General features: G+C 43.3%; 1 protein-coding gene across 1 annotated transcript in view; it reads right to left on the bottom strand.

The window, feature by feature from the left end:
- The window catches only part of ZNF383 (zinc finger protein 383), a 48,338-nt gene continuing 26,264 nt past the window's right edge, over positions 3,113-25,186 (bottom strand). The window contains exon 6 of the mRNA XM_013998484.2: positions 3,113-4,587. Coding sequence (XP_013853938.1) covers positions 3,725-4,587 — 863 coding nt within the window. The 3' untranslated portion in view covers positions 3,113-3,724. The remainder of the gene's footprint in view (positions 4,588-25,186) is intronic.

The raw sequence follows: 25,186 nt of genomic DNA, 5'->3' as shown, positions 1-25,186 counted from the left end.
GAATAGGAGCTGTAGCCAATGGCCTACGCCACAGCCACAGCAATGCCAGATCCTACCTAGCCTTGTCTGCGACCAACACCACAGCTGACGACAACACCAGATCCTTAACCCACAGAGTGAGGCCAGGGATTGAAGCCACATCCTCATGGACACTAGTCAGATTTGTTTCTGCTGAGCCAAGACGGGAACTTCCCAAGGATCTGAGTTTTGACTAGATGGTGCAGCACACCTCCGATTATAGGTTTCTGTCAATAGGTGTTTATAAGCATTTTCTTTGCATTTGTTTCCTCTAAGCCTAGTTTAAATTAAGCATAGATGTTAATAATATGTTGGATATCTTTTTTTTTTTTTTCCCACTGTACAGCAAGGGGGTCAAGTTATCCTTACATGTATACATTACAATTACATTTTTCCCCCACCCTTTGTTCTGTTGCAACATGAGTATCTAGACATAGTTCTCAATGCTATTCAGCAGGATCTCCTTATAAATCTATTCTAAGTTTTGTCTGATAAGCCCAAGCTCCCGATCCCTCCCACTCCCTCCCCCTCCCATCAGGCAGCCACAAGTCTCTTCTCCAAGTCCATGATTTTCTTTTCTGAGGAGATGTTCATTTGTGCTGGATATTAGATTCCAGTTATAAGTGATATCATATGGTATTTGTCTTTGTTTTTCTGGCTCATTTCACTCAGTATGAGATTCTCTAGTTCCATCCATGTTGCTGCAAATGGCATGATGTCATCCTTTTTTATGGCTGAGTAGTATTCCATTGTGTATATATACCACCTCTTCCGAATCCAATCATCTGTCGATGGACATTTGGATTGTTTCCATGTCCTGGCTATTGTGAATAGTGCTGCAATGAACATGCGGGTGCATGTGTCTCTTTTAAGTAGAGTTTTGTCCGGATAGATGCCCAAGAGTGGGATTGATATGTTGGATATCTTAACATGTAATTTTTTTTTTTCTGATGTGTGTGAAGTATTTTCAGTGAGGCAAATAGACATAAACGTCTAGAAACAATACACTTGAAGGTGAAAAGTAAAGTGTTTCACTTGCACTTAGGTTTGAAAATTTTCCACCATTAAAAAAAGTTAGATCAGACACAACCTAGAATAGATTTACAAGGAGATCCCGCTGAATAGCATTGAGAACTATGTCTAGATACTCATGTTGCAACAAAGAAAGGGTGGGGGAAAAACTGTAATTGTAATGTATACATGTGAGGATAACTTGACCCCCTTGCTGTACAGTGGGAAAATAAAAAAAAAAAAAAAGTTAGAAAAGTGGCATTGTTTTATATTTTTGCAAATCTTTTTTTTTTTTTTTTTGGCCATGCCCATGGCATGTGGAACTTCCTGGGCTAGGAATCAAACCCAAGCCACAGCATTTCCTTAAAAAAAAAAACCCCAAAACTTCATACTTCAGCATGAAAGTCTTTATGTGTTTTTCTCTTTTCATCATATATACATACATATTTGCTTTATATTCAAGTGTCGAGATTTAACAAAATTAATTTTTACTATTTTATGAAGAACATTCTTAAGTGAAACAGGCATTTTTTAACCACAAGTAGGGAGTGGTAAAGAATACAGTAACTAATAGAAACACTTGGTGACAATGTCTTGATTCAGGCTAAAAGCCTGGCAATTTTAGCCACGATTGCTTTTGCAACATCAGTGCAAATTTCAGCATGACAGGAAAAAGCAAATAATGCCTTAGTGTTAGGAGGAAATTTGTTTTGACCATTCAGATCACTTGAAAGGGCCTCCAAACATCCTATGACCACTGATCTGTAATAACAAGTTAGAATCAAATGAAACAATTACAATAAAATTTACTGCCACCCCTTTTACAATGGAACATTTCAATGGTGACCATATCAGGCTTATGGGTTTGAACCACTATTTATTGTTTCATACAGTTTATCATATTTTTTTTTTCAAAATTTTCTACAGTATAGTCTACTACTCACCATAGGATTAGTTGGACAGGAATTGGTTGCTCTGGGGCACTTTTTCTGTTTTAAACACCTGCTACTGTCACCTCAGGTTATGAAATATGCGGCACTAGTGGATAGCTAATCCAGACATGGATTTAAAAAAAAAAAAAAGAAAAAAGACTGAGAAAAGTGACTCTGAAAACCATGTGGTATTTGCCTCCTAATCATCTTCCAAATTTGCACGCAGATTTTAATGCTGGGCCCAGGGAGACAACTCAGGTTACCTGTCCTAAATCTGTCTCTTAGTTCTAAGCAGAAAGCCTCATGTGGATTTAAGAATTAACAGAGGTGGTCCTGGGCAGGGCCAAAGGTTGGGACTTATTTCTACCTGCTTCCCAGAACACTTCCAGCTCTTTCTGTTTGGTCGCTGTTCCACAGAGATGTCTTCCAAGGTTTGTATCTCTTTGTATTCGAGTCTTCATATACCAGTACTGTTCTATTTTTTCCTGCTGAGTTTTAAACAATTTTAGGCAAACTCTTTTATTTTTAGGTACTAATGACACTGAAAACTGAAATATTCCTCTAAAAGTTAAAAAATAGTAAAAAGGGAGTTCCCTTTATGACTTAGTGGTTAACGAACCCAACTAGGATCCATGAGGTTACGGGTTCCATCCCTGGCCTCACTCAGTGGATTAAGGATCCAGTGTTGCTGTGAGCTGTGGTGTAGACTGTAGATGTGGCTCGGATCTGGCATTGCTGTGGCTGTGGTGCAGGCCAGTGGAAACAGATCTGATTCAACCCCTAGCTTGGGAACTTCCTTACGCCACAGGTGTGGCCCTAAAAAAGACAAAAACAAAACAAAACAAAACAAAACAAAAACAAACAAAAAAACAAACACCAAACACTTCAGGATGTGTGCAAGGGAACAGGGTGGAATAGAGGAAACAAAATTCATCATGAATTGATTGCTGAGGCTAGATGATGGGGACATGAGTGTTTCTCACATTGTTCTATTTTATATTTGTTTGAAATTTTCCAAGTACATGTGAAAATCTAATGAACAAGGTAACACTAATCCCATTTTTCGAAAAAAAAGTTTTAGAATATCCATCAATTTTACTCCTAAGTATATACCTAAGAGAAATTAAAGTATATGTCCACACAAAGATAAGTACCCCAAATTTTCAACAGCTTTATTCAAAATGACCAAATCTGGAAAACCTGGAAATAACCCAAATGTAAATGTCCATCAACAGGTGAATGGACAAACTGTGGTTTGTCATACAATGGAATACCACTAAACAATAAAATGAATGAACTTCTGAATACAAGCAACAACACGGATGCAGACACTGAGTGAATAAATTCCTATATGAGGATTCCCGTTGTGGCTCAGCGGTTAATGAACCCAACTAGTATCCATCAAATCCCATGTTGCTGTGGCTGTGGAGTGGCTACAGCTTCGAATGGACCCCTAGCCTGGTAACTTCCATATGCCAAGGGTGCAACCCTAAAAAGACAAAAAAAAATTCCTACATGAAAGATTACATATTGTATAATTCCACTTGATACTCTAAAATTTACAAAATCAGTCTATGTTTTTTGGGGGTTTTTGGCCAGCCTGCAGGGGCAGACATGCAGAGGTCTTTTGGGAGGGCTGGAAATGCTCTATATCTCCATCTAAGTGCTAGACATAGGTATGTTCGCTTCGTGAAAAATTGTCAACCTGTACACTTCTGATCTGTCCCCTTTTCTGTATCAACACTAACAAATGCCATGTATCATTAAGCTTGATCCATGCTGTGCACCTCAGCACCCACACTCTGGCATTCACCCTGGCTGTGGAAAGTACCTGCATGTGCAGAGCCCAATCCTGGAAGCCTCTCCCTACAGTGCACCTTCTGATGCATCTGTAGGTGGACTCTCTGACGGAAGCCCTTCCCACACACGGCACAGGGGTAGGGCTTCTCCCCTGTGTGCACCCTCTGGTGCCGCTTGAGGGCCGAGCGGTGCCTGAAGTCCCTCCCACAAGCTGCACACCTGTAGGGCCGCTCTCCTGTGTGGACCCTCTGGTGGATACCCAGGTCCTTGCTCCAGCTGAAGCACTTCCCACAGGCCTCACACCGGAATGGCCTCTCCCCAGTGTGAACCCGCTGGTGCAGGTAGAGGTTGGCTCTCTGGCTGAAGCCCCGGCCACATGTGTCACACACATAGGCCTTGTCTCCTGCATGGTCCTGTTTGTGCCGTGTCAGTGCAGAGCGTGAGGTGAAGCTCCGGTCACAGACCTCACAGGCATGGGGCTTCCTGCCTGTGTGGACACTCTGGTGGATCTGCAGGGCTGCCCTGCGGCTGAAGTCCTTGCCACAGTCACAGCACCTGAAGGGTTTCTCACCTGTGTGGACGCGCTGGTGGATACAGAGGTTGGAGCTCCGGCTGAAGTCCTTCCCGCACACACCACATCTGTAGGGCTTCTCGCCCGTGTGAACTCGCCGATGGATGGACAGGTTGGAGCTACGGCTGAAGTCTCTCCCACATTCCTCACACGTGTGAGGTTTCTTTCCCATGTGGTCCTTCCTGTGCCTCCTCAGAGCAGATCCTGAGTCGAAGACTCGGCAACACTCCGCACACCGGTAGGGCTTTTCTCCTGGGAGGAGCAGAGAAAGGTTAAGGTTTGTTGTCCTCTCACTGAAGGCTTTTCCACACTGGTTATATGGAGAGAGCTTCTGTCCCATATGGGTTTGCTAGTGAATTAGAAGGTTTCTGAGCTGGCTGAAGTCTTGGTCACACTAGAGACAGCTACACAGAGTTTTTCTCCAGGCAGGAGATACTCGCCAAGAGAGAATCCCATCCCTGACTCCTGGGACAAAGAGAGTGAGCAGGGGTTTTGTCTGAGGCTGCACGGTGCTCCTGGACACATTCAGGCTGTACTGGAAAGGCAGAGAAACTTCATTGAGTGAAGTGCTGGGCTGCTGGTCTGTGTCTTCCGGACTTGAGGTTTTTCATTTTTGTTTCAAGGGGAAGGGGAAGATACTGGGGACCTTTTCCTTAGACAAGGAAACTAAATGTTACTAGAAACACCAAGTCAAATTCCATGAGCTACGAATGAGTTAATGTTATCAAAGCATAATTATCAAAAAGTTAAAAACATAACTTTCATATAAATATGGAATCAACATCTTTTCTTTTTTTTTGGTTTTTAGGGCCGTACCTGTGGCATATGGATGTTCCCAGGCCAGGAGTCGAATTGGAGCTGCAGCTGCCAGCCTACACCACAGCCACAGCAACATGGGATCCAAGCCGTGTCTGAGATCTACATCACAGCTCACAGCAATGCCAGATCCTTAACCCAGTGAGCTAGTACCCTTATGGATACTAGTTGGATTTACTACCACTGAGCCACAACAGGAACTCCCCATCAAAAGTTTTAATGAGGAACCAATAACATGGTAAGGCTGGTTCTAAGTGCACTTTAGGAACTTAATGCTTTTATTTAAAAAAAAAAAAAAAAAAGATCTTTACCGCCAATCAAATAGATATTTAAATACTTTCAATTAAATTATCAGCATAAAAAGTCAAATAATATGTAGTGTTTTTAAAGTTGCTCATGGATTCTTAAAGGATTACTGATGTCATTTTCTCCTGCATGACGGGTTCTCACCTGAATAGGAGTTTCTTGGTATTTTTCCCTCCATCCACACATCGCCTTGTTCAAAATGGAAAGTCATTTCTGGTTTGGACAGCAGATGCCCTGCTTGAGGGGAAAGACACATGGATTAGGGCAATGTGATGTGGACAAGGACCCTCCCACAAATCTTATCTCTTGATATTTGTGAAGGTCCTCTGAAGAATAGGAAAGGTGAATAAAACCATTACACATCAAAATCACATTTTATAGCAATTCCCTTGTGGTGCAGTGGTTAAGGATCTGGCATTGTGACTATAGCAGCTCAGGATGCTGTTGTGGTGTGGATTCTATCCCTGGCCCGGGAACTTCCACAAGCCACATGCCCCAGGCACAGCCAAAAAAAAAAAAAATTACATTGCATATTTACAAACACACAAACAAACATTCCCCCCACCACCACCAAAAAAAAAGACTCTAGCAGTTCCAGGGAACTTTCAGTGAAGAGGCCTATGTGCAATATACAACAGTAATAATTCTCAATGGTTTAAACAGGCAGTAATGATTCTTTGTCCACCATAGCAGCACTGCCTAAAATGCGTGGGTTTTTTTTGTTTTTTGGGTTTTTTTTGTCTTTTTGCCTTTTCTAGGGACGCTCCCACGACATATGGAGTTTCCCAGGCTAGGGGTCTAATAGAAGCTGTAGCTGCCGGCCTATGCCAAAGGCACAGCAACATAGGATCCGAGCCCCATCTGCGACCTACACCACAGCTCACAGCAACGCCGGATCCTTAACCCACTAAGCAAGGCCAGGGATCAAACCTGCAACCTCATGGTTCCTAGTCAGATTCGTTAACCACTGCGCCTCGATGGGAACTCCCCAAAATGTGGTTTGAAGAGACCTGTCAAAAATGCAGACTCTACTCCCAATCCACCGAATCAGCAGCCCTGGTGATAGAACCTAGGGATGCAGGTTTTTCTGGATAACTTTATATTTTAGAGAAAAATGGCAAAAGTAGCACACAGAACAGAACACCCATAGAATCCTAACCCACAGTCAGCAACTGTTAATATTTGGCCCATTTACTTTTATTATTTCCTCTCACACAATTCTTTTCTAAACCATCTGAGAGAAAGTTACAGGCCCTGTGGCTCTCGATGACTAAATTCTTCAGTATCAATTTCCTAAGAATAGGGATTTGTTTTTCCATAACTACAGAACAGGCATCAAAATTGACACAGAATTATTTTCTAGTCCACAACTGACTTGCAAATGATGCCAACTGTTTCAAATATGTCCCTTTTAACACTCTTTTCCTGGATAGTCTCTATCTAGAATAAAGCATTGCATTTAGTTGTCTTATTTCTTTAGTCTCCTTTAATTTGGACAGGGACAGGCATTTCTCACCATCATTTCAGGTATTTTTCTGCCCTCTCAATTCTTATACCCATTACCATAGGGATCTGGAATATGTGGACCCTGAAATGCAAATCCTCTCAGGATTTACTCCATACAACCAAACCAGTAAGAGAGCAGGTGGGTTCAGGAAGAGGCTCTTCTCACCCAAGGAAATGAGATTCCCATAATTCTCCAACATCACTTCTCTGTATAGGTGCCTCTGACAGGGGTCCAGATGTTCCCACTCCTCCTGCGTAAAGTCCACAGCCACATCCCTGAATGTCACCTAAAACAACAAACACAGTCACCCTCGGGCTACCCATTTCCGCAGAGGAATGCAGCTGACGAGCACTAGTGAATTCTGACATCTATAAGCAGTCCTGGCAGTTTCTAGGATGCTCAGTTAGACTAACAGAGGTACATATCCATGCACCTGTTTGTATCATGTTATGTAGATGATGGAAAAGATACATAGGGCACATTTCTTTTAACTTTTCAGACTTTAAAGTTTCTTTGGTGAGAAGATTCAAACTCGAACCAGAGTACACCAAAAGCTACACAGTTCCAGAGATGCCATCTATACAACATTCTGCGAATCAGAGTAAGTTTGAGATTTACTCGGGGAAGGATCCAGAGAAGGGGGAATCCAGGGTGGGCTGGGGCTACTAGGGCAGGTAGTATGTAGAAAGCCAGGTACCAGTCTTGTGAGACAGTTAAAATGTGAATAAAGGAGTTCCTGTTGTGGCTCAGCGGGTTAAAAACCCAAGATAGTGTCCATGGTTTGATCCCTGGCCTGGCTCAGAAAGTTAAGGATTGGGCACTGCTGCAAGGGGTGCAGCATAGGTTGCAGAAGCAGCTTGGATTAGGTGTTGCCGTGGCTGTGGTGTAGGCTGGCAGCTGCAGCTCTGATTTGACCCCTAGCCTGGGAACTTCCATATGCTGCAGGTGTGGCCATAAAAAGGAAAAAAAAAAATGTGAACAGAGGGAAGGGAGGTGGGCAATTCCAGTTGGCAAGAAAAGTGAGTGGACAGTTGCATAAGAAGGAACCAGACATATATAACAATAAGGATCCTGGGGAGTTCCTATTGTGGCTCAACAGGTTATAAACTCAACTAGTATCCATGAGGATTCGGGTTTGATCCATGGCCTTGCTCAATGGGTTAAGGATTTGGCGTTGCCATGAGCTGTGGTGTAGGTTGCAGACGCATTGCTGTGGGTGTGATGTAAGCTGGCAGCTGCAGCTACAATTTGACCTGTAGCCTGGGAACTTCCATATGCTGCACATGCAGCCCTGAAAAGCAAAAAAAGAAGCAAACAACAACAGAAACCAAAAAGGAGTCTGGTTAAGGAGAACTGCTACTTAGAAAACCTCCCTCTGATGATTACATATTATAACAACATTTATCATAGGCCCCAAAGCCCCACTCAAACATCCATAGTAGAAATGATATGTGTTGAACTCTGATACAGTCATGTGAAGGAGGAATATTCAGTGGCAGTTCTGAAGGTGTGGTTCACCAACCCCTGAGGTTCCCTGAGACCATGTCAGGGAGACCTGTAAAATCAATAATTGAGAGTTTCCACTGTGGTGCAATGGAAATGAACCCAGCTAGTATCCATGAGAATGCAGGTTCAATCCCTGGCCTCGCTCAGTTGGTTAGGGATCTGGCATTGCTATGAGCTCTGGTATAGGTTGCAAACATGGCTTGGATCCCACATTGCTGTGGCTGTGGCGCAGGTCAGAAGCTATAGCTCTGGAGTTCCCGTCGTGGCGCAGTGGTTAACGAATCCGACTAGGAACCATGAGGTTGCGGGTTCGATCCCTGCCCTTGCTCAGTGGGTTAACGATCCGGCGTTGCCGTGATCTGTGGTGTAGGTTGCAGACGCGGCTCGGATCCTGCGTTGCTGTGGCTCTGGCGTAGGCTGGTGGCTACAGCTCCGATTGGACCCCTAGCCTGGGAACCTCCATATGCCGCGGGAGCGGCCCAAGAAATAGCAAAAAGACAAAAAAAGACAAAAAAAAAAAAAAAGAAGCTATAGCTCTGATTCGACCCTAGCCTGGGAACTTTCATATGCTGCAGGTGCAGCCCTAAAAAGCACAATTAATTCATTATTTTCATAATTCTAAGATATTTGTTTCTGCTGCGCCATGACAGGAACTCTGATAATAATTCTAAGATATTAATGAGCTTATTCACTCTCATTCTTTTACAACTATACAGATGAATTTTGCAGAGGATTCATGACATGATCTTGCAAGAGAGAAAATGTGTAAGCAGATATGAGATTCCAGCTGTTTTCTATTAAGCCAGACATTACAGAGATTAGCAAAGATGTATAAAACTTTCCATTCTTTAAATTCTTTTTGCTTTGGAAAATTTAGTATTTTCTATAAAAAGTGATATTAGTGTGGAATGGATTAATTTTCAAATGGATAAATAAATTTTTTATTATTATTATTTTTTTGTCTTTTTGCCATTTCTTGGGCCGTTCCCGCAGCATATGGAGGTTCCCAGGCTAGGGGTCGAATCGGAGCTGTAGCTGCCGGCCTACACCAGAGCCACAGCAACGTGGGATCCGAGCCACATCTGTAACCTACACCACAGCTCACGGCAACGCCAGATCATTAACCCACTGAGCAAAGGCAGGAATTGAACCCGAAACCTTATGGTTCCTAGTCAGATTCGTTAACCACTGCACCATGACGGGAATTCCAATAAATATTTTAAATTTTTGCTAGTTTGAGGGAGTTCCCTTCATGGCTCAGCAGTAATGAATCCGACTAGTACTCATAAGGATGCAGGTTCGATCCCTGATCTTATCCATTGGGTTAAGGATTGGTGTTGTCTGTGAACTGTGGTGTAGTGGTAGACGTGGCTCAGATCTGGATCTGGCGCTGCTGTAGCTGTGGTGAAGGCTAGCAGCTATAGCTTCGACTGGACCCCTAGCCTGGAAACTTCCGTATGCCTCGGGTGTGGCCCTAAAAAGACAAAATAAAATAAATAAAATAATAAATTTTTGTTAGTTTGAAATTCTAATCTAGTAATATTGATAACCCACATAACAAGCCATTTTTAAAAGTGTAAAGGCGTCCTGAAACCAAAAAGTTTTGGAAACTACTGCTATACATAAATGAAAATGAACAAACTACAAATACATGCAACAATATCGTTCAGCCTCACAACATAATATTGAAAAAAGCCAGGCACAAAAGTGTATTGTATGTGCTCTTGGAGTTCCCATTGTGGCGCAGCAGAAACAAATCCGACTAGGAATCATTAGGTTTCGGGTTCCATCCCTGGCCTCGCTCAGTGGGTTGAGGATCCGGTCTTGCTGTGAGCTGTGGTGTGTGGGTCGCAGACTCGGCTCAGATCTGGCATTGCTATGGCTGTGGCATAGGACAGAAGCTGTAGCTCCGACTGGACCCCTCACCTGGGACCCTCCATATGCCGTGGGTGTGGCCCTAAAAAGCAAAAAAAAAAAAGGGTACCATAAGTACTCTTGATTCTATTTAAAAAATTCAAAATCAGCCTAAACTAATTTATGGTACTAGAGGTCAGAATGTGGGGAAGAGGAAGCTCCCTCATGGGGAGGGGTTTGTTCAAAACGTGAAGAGAGGGGAAGGCACAGAACAGCTATGAGGGGGAATCGAGGGTACAAGGATCAGACAACAGACAGGTGTCACACCCCAGCAGCCTGGTCTCTGGTCGATTTTTGGCATAAATGTTAAGCCTGACAAATAAAGAATGAGGACAAGAGGGTTTACAAAGGGCTGGTAACTCACAAGGTAAAGATGATGGGAGCACATAGGGGAAGCAGAATGTCAAGCCAACTCTCATGGTGCTTTGTGCAAAGTTGAAGAGGCCAAACAGACGATGCTGGGCAAAAAAAATTATCTTCTCTGATCTTCCTTCCTCTTCTTTAAAATAGGTATGTCCTCAATACCACAGATTTTTTTTTTTTTTTTTGAGAGGGGAATTGTTTTTCATGTTGTTTCTGTTTACTTTTTTTTTCCAATTTAGGTTAAATAGACAGTAAATTATATGAATCCTTTTTTTTTTTTTTTTTTTGTCTTTTGTCTTTTAGGGCCGCATACAGGGCATACGGAGGTTCCCAGGCTAGGCGTCAAATTGGAGCTGTAGCTGTCAGCCTACACCACAGCCAAAACAAAGCGGGGTCCAAGCTGCGTTTGCCACCTACAGCACAGCTCACAATGCCAGATCCTTAACCCACTGAGCGAGGCCAGGGATCAAACCTGCAACCTCATGGTTACTAGTCAGGTTCGTCAACTACTGAGCCACAATGGGAACGCCAGTAAATTATATGAATCTTAATTGTGCCAGTTGATGAGTTTGGACAAAAGAATATTCCTGTGTAACTCATGTACCAATCATGACACAGATCCTTTCCATCACCCTAGAAAGTTCCCTTGTGCTGTCTGTCCCAGTTGATCTCTGCTCCCACTCCCGACACTCAATGACCACTGATCTGCTGTGACATCAGACTAATTTAGCCTGTTCTAGAGTTTCATATAAACGGAATCACACGGCATGTATTTTTCTGTGTCTGGCTTATTTTTCTCAGCCTAATGCTTTTGAAATTCATTCATGTTGTTATATGTATCAGTAGTTTATTCCTCCCTCCACCACTGCCCCGAGTAGTTCATTTTTTTGTCTTTTTGCCTTTTCTAGGGCTGTACCCACGGCATATGGAGGTTCCCAGGCTAGGAGTCCAATCGGAGCTGTAGCTGCCAGTCTATGCCAGAGCCACAGCAACACGGGATCCAAGCTGCGTCTGCGACCTAACCACCGCTCATGGCAACACTGGATCATTAACCCACTGAACGAGGCCAGGGACCGAACCCGCAACCTCATGGTTCCTAGTCGGATTCGTTAACCAGTGAGCCACGACGGGAACTCTTTTTTTTTGGGGGGGGGGCTATCCCATGGCATATGGAGCTCCTGGGCCAGGGATCAGATCAGAGCCAAGCTGTGAACTAAGCCACAGCTGCAGCAACGCCAGTTCCTTAATCCACTGTGCCAGGCTGGGGATCAAACTTGAGTCCCAGGGCTCCCAAGATGCTGCTGATCCCACTGGCCACACCAGGAGCTTCCTGAATAGTTCTTAATTACATGGATTAATACATTTTGTTTGTCCACTTATCAGTTGATGGCCATTTGGGTTGTTTTTTAGTTTGGGGCTATTACAAACAAAGCTGCTAAAAATCACAGATTTTTGTGAGAACATGCATTTTCATTTCTTCTGAGTAAATATGTACAGTGGGATTTCTGGGTCAATGGCTAGTGTCTGCTTAATTTTACAAGAAATTCTGAAACTGTTTTCTAAAATATATTATACCATTTTACACTCCTACCAGCAATGCTCAGACAGCTACTTTTGTGAGAAACTGGAGGAAAATATGTCTAGCCCAGGACTAGCACAATGGATGTGCATGCTATTTGCTCTCCTTCCCCAATCCCAAAATGAAGTATGTAGGTGATATTTCTAGGGAGAGAAGGTAAACCCTAACATACCTCTAATTTGGGCATCTCCTCCTCTTCCTGAAGAAAGACAGAGCCCTCAGAAGGCAGTGCTGGGGAAGAAGAAGGCAGCAGTGAAAAATGAACCTGGCTCACTGGAGACCAAGCATCTCAGTTACCAAGAAGGGAGAAGGGGGCACACTGTGTTCAGCTGGTAACATGGTCCTCTCTGCTTTTACAGATGGCCCTTCAACCCACTTTCTCCCTCCCTCCTTCCCCAAACTTAATGAATACCCACTATGTGCCTGGTAATGATTTAACTTTCAGCTTTCTTCTTAGACTTCAAGGTCACTCCAACTTCTACATGGTCTCCCCTCTTGCCATCCCTGTTAGGAGAGGAGTCCCCTCAGCCCCAGTGGCTCCGGAGTAATCTTTCTTCAGCTTCTCCAAACTCCACCTGGAACATCCAGAGGGGGTTTCAGGAGGTGTTGTCTCCACCAAGGATGGAACTGCTGCACATAGAGGGCCTCCTGCAGCCTTCATGCTCAGGTAGCTGTTTTGTTCCTGTAGGTAGGAGAGGAGATGTCCCAGCAGCCCAGACTTCACGCTGGGTTCTATGTCTCTGTCTAAGTGAGAGCACAGTTAATAACCTAAGGCGCAGTTGTGGCGGTAAGCATTTACTAAGCATTCATGTGTACAAGGCATGACTCTATTTCCTGGGGGTTCCCAGCTCTGACTTTCTCCGGATGGTAGCTTCACAGGTTGATCAAGTCACAGGGCAGCAAATGCTGCCTCCTTTGTGAAGCTTTCCTGGAAACCTCCCATTTTGGGGTATAAATCTACAATTCTCAAAAGGTGAATCTGGGAAATTCTTCAACTTTTCTTTTCGCTATCAGATCAGTAGAGGTTTTAAAATCTGATAATCCTATCACTAGTGAGGCCAGGGGAAAATGATCACTCTCATATGCTGTTAGAACATAAAAAAGACAGTCTCCTGGGGGGAGTGATTTGATTGTATCCATCAAATTAAGGGGGGCTGGAGGATCAGGAAGCAGGGTAACCCCTGCCAAAAGTGAACCAGGAAACTTTCATTATGCTGATTAAGATGATGGTTTCATGATTGCATAAAAATGTCAAAATATATCAAATTGAACACTTTAAATATGTGCAGTTTATCATGTGTCAATTAATTCTCAAAATAAAAAATTCAGTTCACTAAAAAGAATGTTTTTTAATGTACAGAACTCCTTTGGTCCCACAGTTCCAATTCTACATGTTAGACTTGCACAAGAGCATGAAGATATGAGTGCAGAGATGTGTGTTATAGTCGCATGTGTGATACTAAAGAACTTTCCATTATCTGCTAAAGAATGAGGCACTGCAGTCAGACAGACCTGGAGTTCAAAAGAGAAATAGTGAAAATACTGAAGGAATTAAGAGAAGATATGAACAGTAATGCAGATACCCTCAGAAAGGAACTAGAAAATATAAGGAGGAGCCAAGAAAAACTAGAACATTCATTTGCAGAGATGCAAACCGAACTAGGGGCAGTAAAAACCAGAATGAATAATGCAGAAGAACGAATCAGTGATATGGAAGATAGAATAATGGAAATCACTCAATCTGGTCAACAGACAGAAAACCGAATCAAAAAACTGGAAAGCAATATAAGAGACCTATGGGATAATACAAAGCGGGCCAATCTACGCATAATAGGAATTCCAGAAGGAGTAGAAAAAGATAAGGGAATGGAAAATATATTTGAAGAAATTATTGCTGGAAACTTCCCAAATCTAAAGGATACTGGATTCAAGATACAAGAAGCACAGAGGGCCCCAAACAAACTGAACCCAAACAGACCCACACCAAGACACATCATAATAAAAATGGCAAAAGTTAGTGATAAAGAGAGGATCCTAAAGGCAGCAAGAGAAAAACAGAATGTTACCTACAAGGGAACCCCCATAAGAATATCAGCTGATTTCTCTACAGAAACACTACAGGCCAGGAGGGAATGGCAAGAGATATTTAAAGTGCTCAAAGGAAAAAATATGCAACCTAGAATACTCTATCCAGCAAGAATATCATTTAAAATAGAAGGGGAAATAAAGATTTTTCCCAACAAACAAAAACCTAAAGAATACAGCAACACAAAACCCAGCTTAAAGGAAATATTGAAAGGGCTTCTCGGGGAGTTCCCGTCGTGGCGCAGTGGTTAACGAATCCGACTAGGAACCATGAGGTTGCGGGTTCGGTCCCTGCCCTTGCTCAGTGGGTTAACGATCCGGCGTTGCCGTGAGCTGTGGTGTAGGTTGCAGACGTGGCTCGGATCCCGCGTTGCTGCGGCTCTGGCGTAGGCCGGTGGCTACAGCTCCGATTCAACCCCTAGCCTGGGAACCTCCATATGCTGCGGGAGCGGCCCAAGAAATAGCAACAACAACACAACAGCAACAAAAAAAAAAGACAAAAGACACAAAAAAAAAAAAAAGAAAAAAAAAAGAAAGGGCTTCTCTAAACCAAAAAGAAAGGAAGGAAAGGGAAGAAAAAAGAAAAGGAAAAAAAAAAGAAGAAGAAGAGGAAGAACTAGGACTGAGGAAACTGCAATCAGAGAGAAGTCACTCAAATAAGCCAGCATACAGATTTAATCATGAACATGCTTCACACAAAATAAAATTAAAAAGAAAAAAATAAAAAAGAGTCATCAAAACCATAAAATGTGGGCAAGGGATGTCAGGAGGTAAATAACCCTTTTTGTTTGTATGTACGTCTCTCTTCTTAATTTTAATATAGTAATGAAGTGTTTGAACTTACAGGACCATCAGGCTAAAACACACACTTATGGGAAGGGGTTAGCATACTTAAAAAACAGGGCAACCACAAGCCAAAACCAAATATTGCATTTGCAAAAAATGAAAAAAAAAATACACTCAAGCAGATAATAACAGGAAACCATCCAACCAAAAAAAAGAGAAAGGAAGAATGGAGAACCATAGAATCAACTGGAACACGAGGTTCAAATGGCAATAAATAATCATCTATCAATTATCACTTTAAATGTCAATGGACTGAATGCCCCAATCAAAAGACACAGAGTGGCTGAGTGGATAAAAAGGCAAAAACCTTCAATATGCTGCCTACAAGAAACTCACCTTAGGACAAAAGATACATATAGATTGAAAGTGAAAGGGTGGGGAAAAATATTTCACGCCAATAGACATGACAGAAAAGCAGGAGTCGCAACGCTCATATCAGACAAAATAGACTTTAAAACAAAAGACATAAAGAAAGACAAAGAAGGACACTATTTAATGATTAAGGGATCCATCCAAGGAGAGGATGTTACTATCATCAACATATATGCCCCAAATATAGGAGCACCCAGATACACACAACAAATATTAACAGACACAAAGGGAGATATTGATGAGAATACAATCATAGTAGGAGACCTAAATACCCCCCTCACATCAATGGACAGATCCTCTAGACAGAAAACCAATAAAGCAACAGAGATCCTAAAGGAAACAATAGAAAAGGTAGACCTCATTGATATCTTCAGGACACTACATCCAAAAAAATCAGAATACACATTCTTCTCAAATGCTCATGGAACATTCTCAAGAATCGACCACATATTGGGACACAAAGCGAATCTCAATAAATTTAGGAGCGTAGAAATTATCTCAAGTATCTTCTCTGACCACAATGCCATGAAATTAGAAATCAACCATGGGAAAAGCAAAGAGAAAAAACCTACTCCATGGAGACTAAACAACATGCTACTAAAAAACCAATGGGTCAATGAGGAAATCAAGAAGGAAATTAAAAACTACCTTGAAACAAATGATAATGAAGACACAACCTCTCAAAATCTATGGGATGCTGCGAAAGCAGTGCTCAGAGGGAAATTTACAGCAATCCAGGCCTTTCTCAAAAAAGAAGAAAGATCCCAAATTGACAACTTAACCCTCCACCTAAACGAATTAGAAAAAGAACAAAAAAGTCCTAAAGTCAGCAGAAGGAAGGAAATTATAAAGATCAAAGAAGAAATCAATAAAAAAAAGAATGAGGCAGCTCCATATACCAACAAAGAATGACAACTTTAGTATAACTTTACAAAGAAAGCAGCCAAACTATTAAGATTCACTTTCATAAGTTCTTTTTTTATTATTATTATTTTTTTTTTGGTCTTTTTGCCATTTCTTGGGCCGCTCCCGCGGCATATGGAGGTTCCCAGGCTAGGGGTTCAATCAGAGCTGTAGCTGCCAGTCTATGCCAGAGCCACAGCAACACGGGATCCAAGCCGCGTCTGCGACCTACACCACAGCTCACGGCAACGCCGGATCCTTAACCCACTGAGCAAGGCCAGGGATCGAACCGAAACCTCATGGTTCCTAGTCAGATTCGTTAATCACTGCACCACGACGGGAACTCCTAGTTCTTTTTTTTAAATATGACTATTTGACATAGATGTAAATGATCCTCATGCATTTGATGGGAAATTGGACATAGAATAATTTCATGTTCAATTTTTTTTTTTTTTTTTTGGTCTTTTTGTTGTTTTAGGGCCACACCTGCAGCATATGGAGGTTCCCAGGCTAGGGGTCTAATTGGAGCTGTAGCTGCCAGCCTACTCCAGAACCACAGCAACACCAGATCCAAGCCACATCTGCGACCTACACCACAGCTCACGGCAACGCTGGATCCTTAACCCACTGAGCAAAGCTAGGGATCGAACCTTCAACCTCATGGTTCCTACTCGGATTCATTTCCGCTGTGCCATGATGGGAATGCCTCATGTTCAATTTTATTTCCAACTGTATTCTATTTTTTTTTTCTTTCTTTTTTAGCCCTGCCATATATGGAGTTCCCAGGCCAGGGATCAGATCTGAGCCACAGTTGTGCCGTAAACCACAGCTACAGCAACGCCAGATGCTTTAACCCACTGCCGCCGGCCTGGATGAAACCTGTGTCCTGGCGCTGCAGAGAGGCTGCCAATCCCATTGCTCCACAGCAGGAACTCCAATATTCTTCTATTTTTAACAAAAATGTATTGTTATGAAGCAAAATATTATAAGCTATTCTGTTTTTAAACAAATACAAGCTATGGAATGAGCACTGAAATAATTAAATGTCAAGGTGACAGCTGGATGAATCTCAGAGATATTACGCTCAGTGAAGGGAGTACAGACTGTATTTATACAGTTCTAGAATAGGCAAAACTAATCAGAAACAGTAGTTGCCTATGGAGGAACTGGAAGAGGGCATAAGGGAAATTTCATAAGGTGACAGAAATATTCTCTATATTTATTTGGGTGGTGATTTCATTGTAAAGTTTCACCGAGTTGTACCTTAAGATTTGTGCAACTTGGGGTTCCCTTCGTGGCTCAATGGTTAGTGAACCCGACTAGGAACCATGAGGTTGCGGGTTCGATCCTTGGCCTCACTCAGTGGGTTAAGGATCCGGTGTTGCCACGAGCTGTGGTTAGGTCGCAGATGCGGCTTGGATCCCGTGTTGCTGTGGCTCTGGCGTAGGCCATCGGCTACAGCTCCAATTAGACCCCTAGCCTGCAAACCTCCGTATGCCATGGTTGTGGCCCTAGAAAAGACAAAAAAAAAAAAAAAAGATTTGTGCCACTTATTGTACATAATTTACATCTCACTTTAAATTTTTTTACAAAAATTTTATAAGTTACAGTGATTCCCTGGCCTCACTTAGTGGGTTAAGGATCCCCATTGCCACGAGCTATGGTGTAGGTCACAGACGCAGCTCAGATCTGTTGTTGCTGTGGCTGTGGTGTAGGCTGGCAGCTGTAGCCAGGATCTTACCCCTAGCTTGGGAACTTCCATATGCCTTGGTTTAAATCACCCCTTAAAATCTAAGAACAATGGGTGGTGTTCTGATCTATTGCTCAGGGAGTTTGTTGCATTGTTAAAGTTTTTGCATGTTTTTTCTTAGGTTCAAGGTAATGTGTTTGAGACATCTGTTGCTTCTGTGAATGGAATCTTTTCTCCCCCAATTAATTTCCTAATCAGTATGGTTATTATAAATAGACTTCATTTTGTTCATTTTCTGTCTGAACTATCACTTCCTAAACTCCTTTCTTTTCCAAGAATGTGTATTTTATTTATTTATTTGTCTTTTTGTCTTTTAAGGGCCACAGCCACTGCATATGGAGGTTCCCAGGCTAGGGGTCCATTCGGAGCTGTAGCCGCCAGCCTACACCACAGCCACTGTGACACAGGATCTGAGCCGTGTCTGCGACCTACACCACAGCTCATGGTAATACAGGATCCTTAACCCACTGAGCAAGGCCAGGGATCGAACCCAAGTCCTCATGGATGCTAGTTGGGTTCGCTAACAGCTAAGCCATGATGGGAACTCCAGAATGTTTATTTTTGAAAAAACATTAAAAAAAGAAAAAGGGTGATGTATGCATGTTTATGTGTGTAAAAGTACACAGAGTGACAAGTCTCCCTCTTTCCTCCTCTGTAAAACTAAAAAAACAAAACAAAACAAAACAAAACAAAAACCCAAAAAACAAAAACACCAAAAAAAAAAAAAAAAAAAAAAAAAAAAGACTTCTCTAGAGCACTTTTAGGTTCACAATAAGATTGAGGGGAAGGTACAGACATTTCCTGTAAAACCCCTGCCCCCACAACCTTCCCATATTGCACAACCTCCCACATAACATTCTCCCCCAGAATGGTACATTTGGTACAACTAATGAACCTACATTGACATACTATAATCACTCAAAGTCTATAGTCTTTTCTTTTTCTTTTTTTTTTTTTTTTTCTTTTTAGGGCCACACCCATTGCATATGGAAGTTCCCAGGCTAGGGGTCAAATCAGAGCTGTAGCTGCTGGCTACACCACAACTACAGAATGCTGAATCCTTGACCCACTGATCGAGGCCAGAGATTCAACCCATATCCTCGTGGATATTAGCTGGATTTGTTTCTACAGCGCCACAACAGGAACTCCCTCTCAAAGTCCACAGTTTATTTGTTTTCATTATTTTTTCTTTTTTTTTTTTCAAGGGCTGCACGTGTGGGATATGAATTTCCCATCTAGGGATCTAGGGAGTTGTAGCCACTAGCCTACACAGCAGCCACAGCAATTCGGGATCTGAGCTGTATCTGTGACCTATACCACAGCTCACAGGAATGTCCACTGAGCAAGGCCAGGGATCAAACCCTCGTCCTCATGGATACTAGTCAGGTTCATTACCACTAAGCCACAGTGGGAACTCCCTCAAAGTCCATAGTTGACATTAGGATTTACTCTTGGTGCTGTACAGTCTATGGATTTGGACACATTTATAAGGACATGTATCCACTGTTATACTTTCATACAGAGTATTTTCACTGCCCTAAAAATCTTCTGCCTACTCACCTCTCCTTCTCCCCACCAGCTCCTGGCAACCGCTAATCTTTTTACTGTTTCCTCAGTTTTGCCATTTCCAGAATATCATGTATTTGTTACTATTATATATTATAATCATATACTAATATGTTTATACATTATTATTTATGTAATAATAACCAGCAGTAGTAGTATGCCATTTCCAGAATGTCGTATTTGCTAAAGTTAAACACTTTTTTTTTTTTTGTCTTTTTTGGGCCACATCCATGGCATATGGGGGTTCCCAGGCCTGGATCCAATCGGAGCTGTAGCTGCCGTTCTACACCACAACCACAGCAACACCAGATCCAAGCCGCATCTGCGACCTACACCACACCTCATGGCAACGCCAGATCCTTAACCCACTGAGCAACGCCAGGAATCAAACCCGCAACCCCATGGTTCCTATTCAGATTCGTTAACCACTGAACCACAACGGGAACTCCCAGAATTTCAGTTTTACAAGATAAAAGAGTTCTAGAGATTAGCTGTGCATCCATGTGCCTATAGTTAATACTACTGTGCTGTCCAATTTAAAATAGTTAAGATGATAAACTTTGGGAGTTCCCGTCGTGACGCAGTGGTTAATGAATCTGACTAGGAACCATGAGGTTGCGGGTTCGATCCATGGCCCTTCCTCAGTGGGTTAAGGATCCGGTGTTGCCGTGAGCTGTGGTGTAGGTCGAAGACGAGGCTCGGATCCCATGTTGCTGTGGCTCTGGCGTAGGCCGGTGGCTACAACTCTGATTGGACCCCTAGCCTGGGAACCTCCATATGCCATAGGTACAGCCCTAGAAAAGGCAAAAAGACAAAAAAAGATAATCTTTATGTTTTTTAAGACTATTTTTTTTAGAGCCGTTTAAGGTTCATAGCAAAATTGAACATAACTCCTGATTATTTCTGTTTCATTTCACCTCCACTGCCATCACGCTGGTCCAGGACACAATTAGCTCTTACCTGGACCACTATGGCAGTCTTCTATGTAAGATTCTATTCCCTCTCTGTCCCTACTTTGATATGCCTTCCACGTGATAGTGACAGCCAGCTTATGAGATCTGTTCCTTTCCTCTCCAGTTCCAAAACGAAAACTTTACAGTGGAGAAACCTGGCAGACCCAACGTTAATTAAATGCTCACAGTATCATGATGAAAGAAATCAATACTACGTACCATCTGATAATCTGATATGACACATTGAAGACATATCACTTCTGTGTCATTCTTTTTTTTATTTTTTTTTATTGGTTACCCCCATGGCTTATGGAAGTTCCTGGGTCAGGGACTGAACCCCAAGCTGCAGCTGTGACCCATGCCAGATCCTTAACCCACAGTGCCACAGTGGGGACTCCTGTGTCATTCTTGCCAAAAGTGTATAATCTGAATCTAATCATGAAGGAAGAACAGACAAATCCAATTTGAGGAACATTCTACAAAATAACAAGCCCTTACCCCCCTGGGGATTAGACAACAGTATTATAACAATAATAAATTCTCTGAATTATACTAATGGCTATTTAATGAAATGTCCTTGTTTTTAAGAGAATGCATGCTGAAGTAATTAGGGATAAAAGACATGATGTCTGCAACGTACTATCAAATGACTCAAAATGACAAATATACATATAGAGATGTAATGATAAAGTAATTAGCAAAAAGTTGGCAGTTGGTAAATGTGAAAGGCATACAGGTGTTCACACTTAAATCATCTATACTTTAACAGAAAATAGGAGTTCCCATTGTGGCTCAGTGGGTTAAGAATCCTGCATTGCCATAAATAAGCTATGGCATAGGTAACAGATGCAGCTTGGATCCAGTGTTGCTGTGGCCTAGGCCCCAGCTGCAACTCCAATTCAACTCCTGGAACTTCCATATGCCGCAGGTGTGGTCATAAATAAATAAATAAATACAGCAGAAAAACAGTGTAAATCAACTATTCTTTGTTTTTGTTTGTTTGGGATTTTTTTTTGTCTTTTTCTTTCTTTTTTTTTTTTTTTTGCTACTTCTTGGGCCGCTCCGGCGGCACATGGAGGTTCCCAGGCTAGGGATCCAATCGGAGTTGTAGCCACCGGCCTACGCCAGAGCCACAGCAACGTGGGATCCGAGCCGCGTCTGCAGCCTACAGCACAGCTCACGGCAACGCCGGATCGTTAACCCACTGAGGAAGGGCCATGGATCGAACCCGCAACCTCATGGTTCCTAGTCGGATTCGTTAACCACTGCGCCACGACGGGAACTCAACTATTCTTTAATAATAAAATTTTTTTTAATTTTAATAAAAACATTTGAAAAGAAAGGGATACGTGTGTCATGTGTACTATTCCTGCAATTTCCGTTAATTTTCTTTTTCTTTTTATGGCCCCACCGGCAGCATATGGAAGTTCTGAGGCCAAGGATCGAAACCGAGACACAGCTGCAACCTAAGCCAACATTTAACCCACTGCACCAGGCTGGGGATCGAACCCACACTTTGGCAGAGACCCAGGTTGCTGCTGTCAGATTCTTAACCCACTGTGCCACCGCAGGAACTCCAATTACTGTTAATTTAATTACCACTCAAATTTTAAACTCCACTGCTATAAGGATAAAAACCAATCAAACAAAAAAAACCCTGCCACCTCAACAAGGCCTACGAGCCCTCAAGAAAGGAACAGTACCTCCAAAGTATACAGCACACACTGAGACATGTGGAAGAGAGGATAAATCATTTGTGGACTAAATTAATGAAAAGTAGGGGCAAAGGATAATGTGCGCCAAGGGTTATGATGTGGTGGGGAGTAAATCATGGAGGGAAAGCGGACTTTCCTCTGGAGTTTCCCAAAGCTGTGGGAAACTTCACCTTCATGGTGGGTGCTTCAAGGTAGTGAACAAACATGTCATCTAACTGGGGGGCAGGGATTACTGCATGAAAGAGGTTAAATTCCCCTTACCGAGGATCCTGCTGCCAGGAACCATGTGGCCATTTTCTCCCCTTTTCACAGATCTCTCAGGGCCAGCAGATCCCAAAAAGGGCAGAATAAGGGGCCAAGAGCAATGAGGTCTGAGTCACGTGCCAGAAATTCATATTCAGTCTCTGCAGATCCACATTTACCTGAAGGAAAATAAAAGAGTTGTGAGCCAAACTTGACGTGCAGGACCAAAGAAAATGTACAGCATACACATCCCGCAACCTCTGTACTCAAGGGGCTTTGCAGAGATACAGCCAGGCCTGTGACTTACAAGTCACCTGTGACAACAAATTCACAACGGGGACATCTCCATCTTTAATACCTGGAACTATAACCGTCCACTGAGACAACAAAGGAAATATTCCCCCACAGCCTGCACTGGCCAAGAGGGTGAAGAATTCTCTTTTGCAGAGAACGGTGGAGGTGATTATAGATGTGACACGCCTGGCTTTACTACCCCAGAGGCAAGTCCCCAAGTGAAGATCATTTAATTCCACTGCACCTGGGAATTCAGAGAAGCTGCTGACCCCTTTAATCTCTGGGGTTTCTCAACTATCCAGATGCAAAGTGGCAGCAGTCCTTTGCAATTCTTGGAGGGCCTGGCTGGGGGAATCACCTGCCCTGGCATCCAGAACAATCTGCTCATCCCTCAGATAACATACCCCTTGGCTCAGTTATATAAAAAGCCCTGAGTCAGAGGTGAAGGTGGTCTCACAGGATCATCTACAACAAAAGTGAGTATACAAGACTCTGGCCCCACTCCTCAAAGTCCAAGTCACATCTCCAAAACCCAAGGACACCACAACACACTGTCACCATAAAGACCAAGACTCATGACCCTCACTACATCCCAAACTCAGGGGCATGCCCTTCCTAACTCCTCCCTATATCTCTCAACTCCTAGAAAGGAGATCTAGTCCCCCCCACCCCAAACACCTAAGAACACACAGCCTCAGATGCTCCCCCTGTGAACTAAGAATGCCACCTGCCACAGGAGTAAACAAAAGATGCTGCTGCCAGCAAGCCAGCAGCCGCCCCAACTGTGTACCCTGAGAGGATTCAGGATGGAGAAAAGCAGGATATTGGCCCTAGATAATTAAGGTACATATCAAAAGAAAGAATTCAATAAGCCTGGACTCTTTCATCACCTCATACATCGAAAAGTGCTAAATTCATTAACTTGAGATGTCTGGTTTTCTTTAATTAACAGTAATCTTCTGATGTTCCGACTATCTGGTTTTTGCTGCAGCAAAACTCCCGTATTTCCTGGCTCCTCCCTTACCTCTTCCCAACAGTCTCCCAGAGACTTGAGAGGTTGCCTCCCAGGCTTGAGTCCTCAGAAAGTCCATCAGAAAGTCCATCAAATACAACCTAATTCTTAACTTTTAGCTTGAGCAGTTTTTCGTTTTGTTTTCTGTTTTGTTTTGTATTTTCCAGAAAACACCCCCAAATCCCTAGACCTTGCCTTACTGTCCTGTCCCACCAACTTGGGGTTGCAATGCCCCAGCTGCCTCCCAAACAATAAGGCCCCGCGTGGGCTGTCTCTTAAATCTAAGGATCCTTTTCGGGCCCCCAACCCCAAAACGCCTGGAAGCCCACCAACCTGGGGAAACATGGTCGCAGCCATTAAACCAAAAAGATGCCCCCCGCGTCGCCCCTCAGGCTCCGCGAACCCCAACCTTCGGTTTTCACGTTCCCCCTTCCCACTACCCGGAGACCCCTGACTATTTCCCTTGCCCTCAGCCAGTAAAATTGGGGAACTCACTTCTCTAGGGCAGGAGGTCTTGGGCACGAAGGCCGCCACGGACCCTGCTCAACACAAGCCAGGCGCGGACCCAGAAGGCCCACCCCTCGATGCCGAGGCGCAAGCAGCCGCGGAGGCGCGCCGGCGGGACCACATCTCCCAGAAGCCCCTGCGGCAGGCCAGGGGCGCGCTCCAAGCCCCTCCCCAAGGCGCGAGGGGGGCGTGGCGAGGCCCCCACAGAGGAACTCTCAGACTCTCCTGGAAACTTCGCACAAAACTAGACACGTGCGTCTTCGCATTGTCTAAACCAGAAATTTAAGAAACATACAGAGTTCCTGCTGTGGCTCAGTGGGTTCAGGGTCCGACTGTAGTGGCGGGGGTCCTTTCCTAAGTGCCTGTTCCATCCCCAGCTGGCAGTGAGTTAAATGATGCGAAGCCCTAGGGTCACAGCTGTGGCTCTCATTTAATCCCTGGCAGTTAAACTTCCATAGGCCATAGGTGTGGCAGTAAGAAATAAATGAATGAGAGTTCCCCTCCTGGTGCAGCGCAAATGAACCTGACCAGGAACCATGAGGTTGCAGGTTCGATCCCTGGCCTTGCTCATTGGGTTAATGATCTGGCATTTCTGTGAGCTGTGGTGTAGGTCACAA

This window comes from Sus scrofa, chromosome 6 (assembly GCF_000003025.6).
Source record: "Sus scrofa isolate TJ Tabasco breed Duroc chromosome 6, Sscrofa11.1, whole genome shotgun sequence".
Classification (NCBI taxonomy): domain Eukaryota; kingdom Metazoa; phylum Chordata; class Mammalia; order Artiodactyla; family Suidae; genus Sus; species Sus scrofa.
This window is presented reverse-complemented; position numbering and strand designations above follow the sequence as displayed.